At 36.6% G+C, this 13887-nt stretch overlaps 1 protein-coding gene and 1 long non-coding RNA gene across 2 annotated transcripts in view; both read right to left on the bottom strand.

The window, feature by feature from the left end:
* Nucleotides 1-13887, bottom strand: part of LOC139976804 (uncharacterized) — a 104446-nt gene that overhangs the window by 85986 nt on the left and 4573 nt on the right. Inside the window, exons 4-5 of the mRNA XM_071985596.1 lie at nt 10098-10221; nt 6739-6911 (exon numbers count right to left, since the gene is read on the bottom strand). Of these exons, the coding sequence (XP_071841697.1) occupies nt 6739-6911; nt 10098-10221 (297 nt within the window). The remainder of the gene's footprint in view (nt 1-6738; nt 6912-10097; nt 10222-13887) is intronic.
* Nucleotides 12198-13832, bottom strand: LOC139977638 (uncharacterized). The gene is made up of 2 exons (XR_011796618.1): nt 13679-13832; nt 12198-13252 (listed from the first exon to the last, which is right to left on the bottom strand). It is a non-coding gene; the product is annotated as an uncharacterized lncRNA (long non-coding RNA).

The raw sequence follows: 13887 nt of genomic DNA, 5'->3' as shown, positions 1-13887 counted from the left end.
TGCTAGGTACAGGAAAGCTACATTACGTGATCACATATAGTCTGACACTTCTAGCCGATCCCGATTATACCATACAGTGATTACATCTACTCATCAAAGCAAAATTTAATGACACAATAACACATGTGTTGTGGGACACTAAATGTTAGCTTATACTGGTATATATTCCTTACATAGAAGCCAAACAGGCGTAGGTATGTCAATGGATTCTTGGTAAACTGGATAACATTTCATCCAATTACACATTACAGATACTACGTCAGTAGTCAGTGTGACACAATCACACAATGTTCCCAAGTATGAAATGCAGCTTTAATAAAAGAAGACCACTCACACCTTTGGATAGACACCAGTATGAATTCAACCATTACAGACTTGAAATTAACCTTTTACAAATTTCAATCTTAATTTGCACAAATGCAATATCATATTATGTGTCAATTGAGTGCCAACTGTGTGAAATTTGAAACAATGCACCCTCCATTTAGAAGCATGTTAACCCAGTTGCGTACGTATGCATTTGAAATTTCAGACAATTGTATATGCTTTCTGCATAGCAATATCAAGCCTGCGCACATTTCCCATGCACCCTCTTGAGCGTGCACACACTACCATTACACCCTTTGGAAGCATGTGCACACTCCATTTAATGTACTGTGAAGTATGTGCATGCTTCAGAGGGCCGTGTGTACTATCTGGAATTTCCATATAATAATAACAAAACTTATAAATACACTGTGGCAGACATGTCTTTTATTTTCTTCCTCTCAGAAGACTCCTTTTAACATTAACAAACACAATAATTTAAAATGATTATATATAATCTCTGCTTGTCAAGGATTGAACAAAACATCAATTCAGGTGTAAATGAAAGTGTACTGTAGTTTTAATTGTTATTAAAAGTTTAGTACATTCAATGTTTAGTGCTCAAATTACAGTAGGAACAGAGCTACATCTATAGTACTTCTTGTCTACTATCACTTTAAATAGGAAAGGTCGCAGGGACAGTACGATACATTACTGTAAACATCTACTGTACTATAATGTACATGTCAAGCATAAAAGATTCCAACAAACAGTCACTTGTTTTGATTTAACACCTTAAAAAGGAAGACTAGTTCAGGTGCTTTTTCTGTTCGAAGTGTTCGAAGTTTTGAGTGTACCAGTCCGAAAGATTAAAACACACCTGCAACTCCAGCCGACGACCCAACACTTCAGAGATGCTGAGTGCTTAAAGAATAGCTCCTCTCACCCTGTTCACACGTTTGACACTTCCACTAAACATTAGGAACAGCTTTGGCCTGAAACGTCGTTATGATTGCAACAAGTCCAGGGTGCGTGCTATTCATATAGTTCAAAATTACTATTCGCTCATTATCTGTCAGCCCATTACCCTGGTAACAAGGATGTACCGTGTAAGCAATTTAAGCAAACCGGTGAGCTGGTGCGATGGTGCATATCACACTTTAAACTTCTGTGCTACATCCTTGTTGCCGGCTTAGTCCTTTTCTAATCATCTTCCAATAGTCTTAAACATCGGCAATTGTACATCAGTCACTCTGTACACGATCTAGACACTGCGATATTGGTCCAAGTCTCCTCAGCAACTCTTTAGCACATCGTTTGAATGCAACGTTCAGAACTTTCTGACTTTGAATGAATGCTCTCCCAGTTGGCTTGGCAAATTTCAACAAGATGGACCAGTTTCTTTATATGTAACTCTGAGGAAGTCAACCCTTGTGTTCCACCGTTTATCCTGGGGCATTACTAGTGCTTGCCTCCCTTGTGCATGATATTGCTATGATGCGAGAGAGTATTGGCAGCGTTATGCAATGACGCTGACCACTTGACAACCAAAGTCCTGCTTTGTCTTTCTAATCAAAGTTGTCCCCAGTTCTATGATATTCCGCTCTATGTTGCTTTCTAGATATATCGATAATATCTGTCTAGAATACCCGTTCATTATCAGCTGAAACTGTTACACAGATAATTGGTTCGTTGTGGATATTTAGCCAACCATCTAGCAAGAAACAATTTTATGTCTCGAAGAACGTCAGCACACCTTCCCTCTTTCTCTGTTGGATACAAGCGGCAGCTACTTGTCACCAGTGCCCTTCCTTGTCATGAACCCAATGTGCAGCATTCCGACCATGGTCTTGAAATGGAGTGTTCTACTGTTTGAAAGGATAAATTAGTCACACATATCAGTGTGGCCACTTCTAAAATTACTTTTGGTTTCTCACTTACAAAAGTTCTTATGAAAAAGTTGTCCAACTATGCCTTTTTTGGGGTATTGCAATTGAAGACTGGTAATCATTTGGTAGTTGGTAGTCATGATAATGGTCCCCCTTCTTATAATGTTAAACTTCTGTACTCAAAAAGTCTGAAAAGTCAAGAAATGGAAAGAAAGAATTACAGTTCTGGTCAATCTGTTGATCAGTTGTAAACAGGGATTAGCTAGTCTAAATAACTACTCTTGATTCCCGTTCCACATGATTGATGTAGACACATATGGCTGTTACTATTTTGAATTTCCCTTACATATAACAAAGGTGTAGAACAACTGTAGGGCTCAACCTTTCTCTTTAGATATGTGTCGTGGCTGCCTTCTTACTTTAAGCTGATCACAATAAATATATTTTTATTGAAATTTTGTGAAATTTTCTCCGACAATGTTTTACCCTCCGGTATGAATTTAATGATCGGTTACAGAAATAATGGGTATTTAAAATATTTAGTAAGAACTTCTCATCAGTCATACAGAATGATACACCTCTATCAAGTAAACTTTCAATGCGATGGAGAATACCTTTCATAATTCAAATCCTGTTTTTACTTCAAAAGAAAACCAGACCATTGCTTTGAGTATTTCAATGGAGTTCACCATTTAGAACTAGAATAAACTATTTTAAAAAGTTATGAAATGCAATAGAAACTTACGGCCTGTGTTCATTGGTTGAGCTGCTTCTGCTAGGAATTCTGACCATTCTGGGAATTAAGGCACATTTCATTTTTTGTGCTTCGAGTCTGGCAACCTTGTAGCACATAGTTGCAAGATATGCATTTCGGCCTACATCCTTTCTTGACTTTGAAGGAATCTTAAAAAAAAATACCCATATAAGGTCACTCTACAGGTATCAGGCTTCTATTAGAGTCTACATCAGTCCGATCGAGTGTTTTCCTTTAGGAAAAGTGCCAAAAAGCAGCAGGACAATAGCTTTTTTGATATGTTATAAATCAGGATCTGGTTAATGTGGCTTGCATGTTGGAGAGCATGAATGGAAATACATGTGGTGCAAGAAAATTGGTAAATTGAGGCAATTTTAAACCCCTTTGGGCCTCCCAGGAGAAGCGTACAAAAATTGTTTACTACTGAGTTAAGAGGTTTGTTAAGTGATGAAAACTTGAGGGTCTCATAGCAAAAAACTGCATGGTATTGATATGAAAAATTTATGGTACCATAAATGTGCCAACTTGTCAGCAATCCAGTGATGGTTAGCTTTTAGCTATAGAGAACTTTATATATTTAGGGACCATATTACTTTTATGATTTGGTGTGTAAGTCAAAGGGGCATTTAATAGGTGTGTAACCTTAAGTAAACATGTGACATTTTGTATTTTAAATGCTAGAAGTCATAAAGTTGGCCAAAGTAGTTCCGTTAGTGTGTAAATCATACGTCCGAAGATTTCCCGCTTGGGTGCCATATTGTGTGTACCTAAAGTACATGGTAATCATTTTATGTTATTTTTGCAGAAAGAGGAAAAAACTGGTGTTAATCTAGGCCCAAAATCTCAGTACAATTAATGCAACACCTAAAACGCTAGCTATGGCTAAGCATCATAGCCATAATAGCTCTGGTACCATAGTAGCCTACACTAATTCTAAACTATATCCTAAATGGGGTGGCTGCTGAGTGTTGATACCTTGTACATAGAATGTTTTGAGTCTTAAATAATCCACTGCCATTTTCTGCTCCTACACATGTGCATCAAGGTTATTTGGCCTACTTACTGTCAATAATTGTCTGTTGTTTTGTAAATTTTCAGAGAAAGTTGATGTTCTTATGGGGTGTAAATGGGTGTGGTATACACGGACTCCACTGGTTAGATGAGGTAACAAGAAATTCCAAAGCAATCCTGACAGCAGAGAGAAATATCCTTATGCTTCCATGGGAGATATACTCTAGTAACTGCAGGAACCAGTGTTTTCCACCAATGGAAAAAAAGGTAATTTGTCATTGTTGTTCTTTGCCAAGTAACAAACTTGAATGTGAACTGTATATCTATATAGAAAGCATTTCAGTAAGCTTTTTTTTACCATTTTACACACTGTTACACACAGTTCCCTTATTTTATTATGATTAAATTAAAGAGTTGCATTGGAGTCACATGCAATATCAGTTTAAACAGTTCAGGAATACATTAGGGTAAGTCATGAAGGTCAGTATAGGATGAGTCAGCTGAGCTTAACAGGAGTACTTTTCAGAGACAGAGACGAAAAAGCCGTCCACTGACCCTTTTCTGGATGATATTGCTGCAGGTAAGACAAGCCAGACCAAGTCCACTGTCATCAGGGATACCATTAAAACCTGGGATAAAATTGAATTCACCCAAATTGATCCAGCTTACCAAAACACGTGACATGAAGTGTTGCTGCAGACTCAGACCTGGTTACTTGGTGTGGATTTGCCCTAGTCACCTCTACAATAATTATACCTTTTTTACACTGTGTTTTACACTGCGTTTTTGACTGTTCAAAGCCAAACCTTAAATGGGCATGTTCCACCTCATTACACATTTCTGTATTTGTTTATATATAATGGTATGTTTAACTCATGAAAAATACAAAGTCCAATTGTGCATCCTTCAACCTGGTCATTATTTTTTAGAAGACCATATAAGCGTCCACCTGTTTCTAATTTTCCAATGGCTTGTTCCACCATTTGCTAAGTCCAAATTACACGCCCGACCTACAGAGTGAACAAAATGCCCATATCGATTTCACGCTCAAGGGCAGAGCTACACTTCTGTGGAATCTCAATTAACAAAACTGATGTGCTTGTGTTTTGATGATGTATCAGTTGATAATGTTGTTAAGTATTAAAGCTTATTTAGTATGGCGCGAGAAAGCGAAATATATCACGTACACTTCAAAACTAACTTCAAAAATACATTTTAGACAAATTTATATATATGTTTACACATATATATTTTCTGAAAATTATATTTATTCCTTCAAAGTATATATTTATAAATTCTCCAGGCGAACAGTAATTATTATCTTAATAACTAATTTGTATTCTGTACAAAAATATAAATTCTCTTACAGCAAATATTCTGTAAATAAAATATATTCTCTAACACAAGTTTTTCATTTTTTAGGCCATTTTATATTTATTCTCTAAAAGGATAATATATTATCTTACAAATTTAGTTTTGAAGAGACAAAGACTTTTTCTATAGAATATATATATTTTATGTCACAGAATTTATATATTTTGTTAGAGAAAAATATTTTTCGGTGACAGAATTGACATATTTTTGAAGAGGATATATATATTTCTTTAGAGAAAACAATTTTTTTCTCTTAGAGAATAAATATATTCTTGGCAGAGAAAAAATATTTTTTGTGTTAGAGAATATATATTTTTGACAGAATATTTACTGTAAGAGAATATATATTTTTGCACAGAATACATATTTTTTATTAAGAAAATACTTTCGCCTGGAGAATATATAAATATATATTTTAAGAGAATAAATATTATTTTCAGGGAATATAAATATATATATATATACACACATATATATATATATATATGTATATATATATATATATATATATATATATAAATATGTCTAAAATGCATTTTTGAAGTTAACCATGTATGTATTTCGCAAGTACAGCATATATATATTTGTTCGTAATATATTCCGCTTTCTCGCGCCATAATTTAGGGCATGTTTCCAAATAAACCAGAGTCATTTAACGACAAAACTGATGATATAAAACCTTGACTATCTCAATTCCAGCAAACAAAACTTATTTTTAAAAAACACTTCCTATCAACTGACAGGAGAACTACTGTATGAAGCTTGTTATGATTTCATTGTTAGGGATTCCACTTTCAAGCGACAACTTTCTTTTTAAAAGTGCAATCTGAGTTGTTTAGAATTTACAGTGAAGTCAATGCTTTTCTGCGTGGTCAGGTTCTGTCAATCATTTGCATGCTATTGGTATCAATGTCACAGTTTGTTTCATAAATATTCAATCAAGTGTGTTAGTATAGCCCCTGATACTGTCGACATTCCATGCACAGCTTCATTTGTTAACTGTTTATTAACTATTCCTGAGAGCACTTTTGAATGGCCAGCCAACCATTCGGGGATATGAAAAAAGGGAGATGCAATGGACGTTCCATGTTTATGCAAGTTTTACTTTAATGATCATGTTTATGACATCATTTTACCTCTGTATAAAACAATAACGTTTTTGTACTAAATACAATGGATCCATATAACCCTTACAGAGTTCATCCAAGCTTTGGTTTTAGAGTTTTGAATATAAAGTTTTCATATTTTTATCACTGTCAACCTCAAATGAACCTTGAAGCCCACATTACATGACAAAAATTTCTGCATGATGTACAAACATTTCTGAACAAGAGAAAAAATACATTTCGGGCATAGTGTGTCTCGGGGTACATGCATCCATTCAATACTGATTAAGATTCAAACCTTGTATTCATGATCTTGACAAAACCAGACAGTAAGAACCATTCTGTCATTAGTCTTGTCCTTCATTTCCTTAGAAAAAGGAACAACTCTGAAGATCTTGCTTTCAGTTTCAGTTTCAGTTTCGCTTTCAACACCTGAGAGTTGTCCACCTGTTCTTGAATGACGGTTGGTGTCTAAAACAAAACGAAAGCTAAATCTTTATATATCTATATATATATCTGTATTTTTATATATATATATATATATATATTTATTTATTTATTTATTTATTTATAAAGGAATAACGGAAACACTGTTAAACAACTATGCTGCATTTAGAGAAAGGCTGGATCTCGAGTGAGATACAATAATTGAATTAGGTAAGTGATTGGAAGTAAAACAGCCAATGTTTGGATTTTGCAGAGCTTTCGAGCAAAACTAGCTCTTCTTCAGTGCATGATCACTGAAAGTGACAAGGAGTAGCAGGAATTGAAACTATTTTATAGAGAAGATGTCGGCATGGTTGTAAAGGCAAAGCGACTTACTGATTTCTGCTGAATTGAGCAGAAGTTTTAGAAATTCGGATTATTTTAATCCGCGTCGGATTATTTTAATCCGATTCCGTCGTAGTTGTAAAGGAACTGTTTTGGTTTATCTGGGACGGCACATCGTTTCTGATGTTTAAACCGAATGGTGCCGTGGTCTTTAGGTTTAGTTCCCAGAAATTTTCTTTCGCTTTCCTAGATTTATCTGTCCAAGAATCGTTCTGGTAAATGGCAATAACACGCAAATTCTCAATTGAATGATTTTGGAGATTGAAGTGATTTGCAACAGGTTGGGTAGATCTTTTTTTGTTTTGATCGCCGATCTATGTTGTGTCATTCTCATTCTAAGAGTGTTTTTTGACTCTCCAATTTACTGTAAGTTACAAATATTGCAGTAGATGAGGTAAATGACATTTTTGGATAGGCAGTTAATTTTGTGCCTAATTTGGAACGTGCGTTTGGTTTGGTTGCTCTGAAAGGCCCGGTTGAATCGACAAGTAAGCACGTTTTGCAATTTTGTGTACAGTTCGATGATCCTGTAGTTTCTGTTTTGCTTTCCCCTAATGGGGTGTCATCCCGAAAGGATGCCCGAACTAAGATATCCCGTAGGTTGCTGGGTCTTTTAAAAGCGATGACAGGTAATTCTGGGAAAACTGATTTCAGGCGTTCGGTGTCTTGAAGTCGGTGAAAATTCTTCTGAATGATATTAGCCAGTGGTGGGAGGCCAGGGTGGTATTCAGTAACCAATGGTACCCTTTTGGAACTGGTTTGACGAGTTTTGTACGTCAATGTTTCGGTACGGGGTTTGCTTTTAGCCTTTTTGATGGCATTTTCAATAGTACCCCGAACATACTGTCTGTTTAGGAGGTGTTGTGACAGTTCTTTAGTGCGTAAATCAAAATCGACTTCAGAGGAGCAAATGCGTCGAATGCGCAACGCTTGACTGTACGGAATATTTCTGGTACAGTGACGTGGATGGCAACTGCTTGGTAAGAGGTAGTTGTGCTTGTTCGTGGGTTTATTGAACAAGTCTGTTTTGAGTGAACCATTTTGTAGGGTCACAGTGGTGTCCAGGAAGTGAACGCCATGTCCAGAAAAATCAGCAGTGAATTTGATAGTGTGATGAAACGAGTTTATGTCATCAATGAAGAGTTTTAGATTTGCCTCACCATGGGTCCATATCATTAAGATATCGTCAATGCAACGTAACCACGTGTGTGGTTTCAAGTTTTGTCGAGATAGAAGTTCTTTCTCGAGGTTTCCCATAAAGATGTTGGCAAAAGACGGTGCCATTTTGGTACCCATTGCGCTGCCATGAATTTGGAGGTAGTGTTTGTTGCCAAATACCAGATTATTTTTGGTCAAGATAAGTTGCATTAATTCGGCCAATTCTTTCTTCGTGGGGGTTTTGCCACGTTTCGGTTTGAATGCTTTTGTGCAGGCCGAAATGCCCTCTTCGTTAGGGATATTTGTGTATAACGAAGACACATCCAAGGTAACTAACAGAGTTGATAAGAGAAGATTTTTTATTTCCCCAATTTTCCGGATGAAATCCGTAGTGTCCTGCACATAGGACGGTAGGGCCGAAACAAGAGGTTGGATGAGGAGATCCACGAATTTGGAAATTTATATATAAATATATATATATTCCATTGTGAAAACCTGTTGTGAAAACCTTGTTTTAAAAAATGAGCCTCACGTTACCCTTAGCACTATGGTAAAACTTCCCAATGCCAAATATGATTCTTAGACCCCCTTCCCATTTCTTGTGACACTAGCAATGATGTGATTTCCATATTCTGTGTTTTCGTCAAAATTATGTAGGTGTAGCAGGTCTTCAGTTCCGATAGCATCTCAATAATCACAAAAAAATGCTTCCTGATCATTTTTTCAGGCTTCTCCATTTCGAACATTTTAATAGTCCTTGACACTCTCTCAAGAGCTTGACGTGTACTTTAATTGCCTCTAACTTCAATTCCTCAACTGCAGGTAACGTGGAGGAAATCGATTGGATTCTTCGTATTTAGTCTCCTATCACCGGTCTATTGGAACCCTTGAGTAAAACAGTTCCACAAACGTCTGTAATCTTTTCTTTCACTTTTGCTTCCTTTATGAATATGTCGCAGGTGGTGTGACAGGTATATGATATGTAATTATTAACAATCAACACACTAGAAAAATTCCACTTCAAGACCAATTTTGTCTTCTTGGGACTCATCAGACGAAGGTTATGGTACCAAACTACCAGACCTTCGTGTCACCGACTTAAGTCTGTACCACTCAGCCACAGTGATTCTACTGGTGTGGATGCAATCTTTGAATTATATATATGATACCAATGTTTTGTATATTCATTTCATAGATTGAGCACTGTCAGATTCAAAGCACCAGGAGTGCACTCTATACATTTGTAACACTTGCGTGATACCCTCTCATTGAAAGTGATAGAAAGCAATATTAAGCATTTACACCAATAGAATCACTGTAGTTGAATGGTACAGCAGTGCCAAGTATTGCTGACGAAGGTCTAAGGGAGACCAAAAAATCAAACATTATTTTCTAATACAGTCCTCCGTATTTGTCAATTATGATTCTTATTACATAATATAAGGTGTACTGCATATCTAAACATGTATATGGATGCTGCTTTCAAAGTGATCAAAGTTCATATCTCAGAAGCTATTTGTTGCGATAAACTAAGGCTCATATTTGTTGCACACAGGAACGATTGATCTATGGTTTTCATTGTGATATGGTATTTCAAATTAGTAAATCAAAACCTAATATCAACTACGGCACATTGTTAAATAATTACAATTTACAGTCCAAGTTTACCTGGAGCTGATCTTAGCTGTTGGGAAACATGAATATTGATGGTGCTGTTACTGATAAGCTGATTACCACTGCCATCTATGTTGTACATGCCTCTATCACAATTCCTTCGGCATATTGTGTTATTCTGAAAAATAAAAATAAAATTATAAAGAACCAACAATTAAAGCAACAGAAAAATAACAACAGCATTTCAACACCATTATAATTTTTTTTTTTTTTAGTGATTATCAGTTAATCAATCATTAATGCATAAAAAAATGTTGCATACAGTTATAACTCACAGTTTATTCCACGAAGTCACCTGTTTGTTTTCACAATATGTAGGCTTTCCTTTCTATAAAAGTATATTTTGGTGGCTGAAATGGAATTGCTGACCCATAGTCTCATAGGTTTTTTTAATGTAGTAAAGTAGACATTTTGTTTGCATTTGTTCCATACACCGCAAAAGCGTGCTTACGACTTTGGCAAGTCCAATGCTTGTAAAGTACGAGTCCCAATTGTTTAGTCACGCGGCCATAGTTGTTTTTGTGAAAATTAAGCATGACTTGGGAAGTTCTCCTCAGCTGTTAATTTTGGCCGGTTTCTGCTGCTGGAGGCTGTGGGGTCTGTCCTTGTAATCTTTTTATTTTCTGTTCGTTCTGTGTAAATTTTGAACTGCCAATCGCTCAACAACTAAAATATCATCCATATTGATGGTGACGAGAAGATTTGCTCTCAGAGACATGGATGCATCAGGTTTTCAATGATTTGGTCTCAGACGAGAAACCCAACAGTTCCAATAAATATGACAGCTGACCATCGTGCCTATGGTTTACTGCACCGTAGAAAGCCAATCCAAGTTAGCCAGACGAGATGTCCGAGATCGCTCCACGAACCTTGGTTACTTCTATTAAGTGGGCAATAATGGCATTCGTTCTGCGAATCATGATGCCATCCGTTAATTGAGTAATATTATAAAAAGAATATTACACCTGTACTAAATGTTAAAGAGGCCATGACACGAAAAATCCAACTCATCGAGAGTAACTTCCTCTGAATCTATGAGAAAATCTATGTTCAAAACTATCCTCAACAATTTGAAAACCTCAAGGACTAATTAGTAATTAACGTTTTAATATTCGCATTCGAAAATAGATATCTGAGAATGCGATTTCACAACAAGACAATGATGACGTCATGTTAGGAACACACGTGCAAAGCCCAGGCATGTATCGGATGCGCGACGATCATACCGTTCCATATACAGTACACGCACATTTACACTGATAGAACAACCACTGTATTACGCTATATCGTTAGTAATTTCAAGTTTTTTTTACAACTGTTGTAAACTATCCGAGAGAAATGCCGGTCCGTTGTGTTGTTGGGGGCTGCATAAATATCATTACCCATGCAATTAGCCTTCATCCATGGCTGAAGGACGAAAAAAACACGGCGATTATGACCAAGTTAGTGCACAACACCAGCGCCGATTTCACTGGGCCTAGCCAGTATGCAGCTCCGAATGAAGCGAACACTTCACGGAAGCATACTACGATCCCTCCTTTTTGTTATGAAATAAAACAAATGGACTTTAACGGTTCGACATAAAAGAGTCATTCTTCTGTCAAGTAATCCACAAAAAACTACTCTGAAGACCAGATCGGGGAACAGGAAACCTCCAATGGGGCAAGTGGCGATCCTTAGGAGGTAGCGCGCTGAGCACTAGTAGTACTATAGTATTAGCGTTACTACACTGAAGTCGCAATAGACGAAGAGATTTTACTGTATCATCTAAATTAACACCCCCTTCATTGCTCTATTGTATACTAATAAGCTATGAGGTTAGCTTCAGAAGCGATGGGTTACATCTTCTTGTGAACAAATCTCAGTGCCCCAATTTATTTCTGGAATATGCTGGATCAGTTAGTTATAGCAATAATGTCTTATTCCTATTCCAGGAAAACCATTTTTTATGTTGTGGAGGGAGTGGGGGTAATGGGGATGGGTCAAAATACTAGGTAGGTAAAAAGATTTTATTCCAAAGGGTGTTTAATTAAATCTCAAAGCGATTTATTTTAAAGTCACAGAGCCAAAAATTCACACAACATAGTTCAAGTGTTAAATCATTGAACAAAATTTATTCAATATCAGTTCTAGACAGTCATTCTGGACAATCTGAACTAACATTAACAACAATCATTGTATTATATGACATAAAAGTAAAACTGTACTTTCCATAAACATTATCATTCTTAAATTACACTAATGTAATTTGTGACATCAAAGGAGGTTAAAAGAAAACAACTTACATGAATTTTTTGGCTTTAAGCCTACAAAGCAGTTGCATGTCCATCGCTATCAATCGTTGTTGTGACAAATTAATTAGAATAATCCAGAAGCAAATACAATAAAGGGTTATTTAAACCAAGAAACACTGCACGAAATAACTCACATGCAAAAATGTTACACAAGCACGACGACACGTACAACACTGATGGGCAATGTGAAACACAGCATCACACGCATTAAAACAATCGAAGACCATTAACAGGGTGTACTGCTGAGTTTTTGAAGAAAGACTACAAAACAAACCAACTGCTGCTGAAGAAACAAAGTCTAAACATTCAAGAGTTCTGCTGCCTCCATTGGTCTTTATTATGACTTTTCTGTCAAATATCATTGGTGATATGGATATTTTGGCTTCCAGATTAAAGGTACGAATCAAACGTCTGGGAGGTAAATGCCCCTAAAAAGGTCAATGTCCGTTCCCTTATGCACATATTATATGACATCACGGTCACGCCAATACTTGTGTCCAAATGCTTCAAAACATGCCTTTTCTTTCATTGTTGATGTTGGGTCTGGAAAATAACCTTTTCATCCTGAATTAAAAGTCTTGAATTTCAATATATCAACACTGAGGGAACCCTGACGGATTGATAATCCAACACAATCATAGTTTAGAAAAGGTGTTTCTGGAGGAATTTCTCAACCAAGGCTTCCTATACAATGAGTTTTCTCCTGGCAACTTGAATCCAGTGTAATGACCATTGGCTGGAAAATCACTTCTGATCCTTTGGACTGCACATGATGGTAGCACAACCCTGACGTGTCTTGCTAGGAACCCCAAGTATCATTGAACCTGTTGACCGTAGGCTATGTATCTGTACTGCCTGGGAAAAAATTTATGAAAGTTCAAAATGTATTAATGTTGGCCATGATGTCCACAATAACAAGCAGGCATACAATGTACAGTTATGATTACATTTGTTGTGATTTTACACCTTCCGTGTATCATGAAACATTCTTTTGTTTCAGAAAATTGATTTGCAAAACTCCAGGCCAAAGTACTAGCCAAGTAATAATGAGTATGAAATAACACATATGCCTACCTAGCATGGCTGCATAATGCAACTTACATCCCCGAGCCAAACTTTCAGTATGCAACCAACCCTACTAGTACTACACACTCTACATATGGGTTGTAAGTTACCGTAACACAACGCACAATACGGTTTAGGGTGTTCCGCGAATTCCAACAACACATGCACAAAATGAACTGGATTTTGTTTTTAAATGCTTCGTTAATAAATTCTTACCACGTTGTATGTTCCTTGCAATGGTTTCGAACGGATGTCTTCTTCGATATGTTGTGGAGCTTCAATTTCGGCTCGTTTAACAGGCTCGAACTGATACGGTTCTAACACCTCCGCTCCACCCTCAACGTTCGGTTCAATATTGGAATAATCATCGCCTTCACTCTCTGCTTCGAATATGAGAAAGGGCACTCTAATTATAGCCCAATTTC

The sequence above is a fragment of the Apostichopus japonicus genome, chromosome 12, assembly GCF_037975245.1.
Source record: "Apostichopus japonicus isolate 1M-3 chromosome 12, ASM3797524v1, whole genome shotgun sequence".
NCBI classification, from domain to species: domain Eukaryota; kingdom Metazoa; phylum Echinodermata; class Holothuroidea; order Aspidochirotida; family Stichopodidae; genus Apostichopus; species Apostichopus japonicus.
Note: the sequence above shows the minus strand (reverse complement) of the source record. Positions and strands in the feature narration are given on the sequence as shown.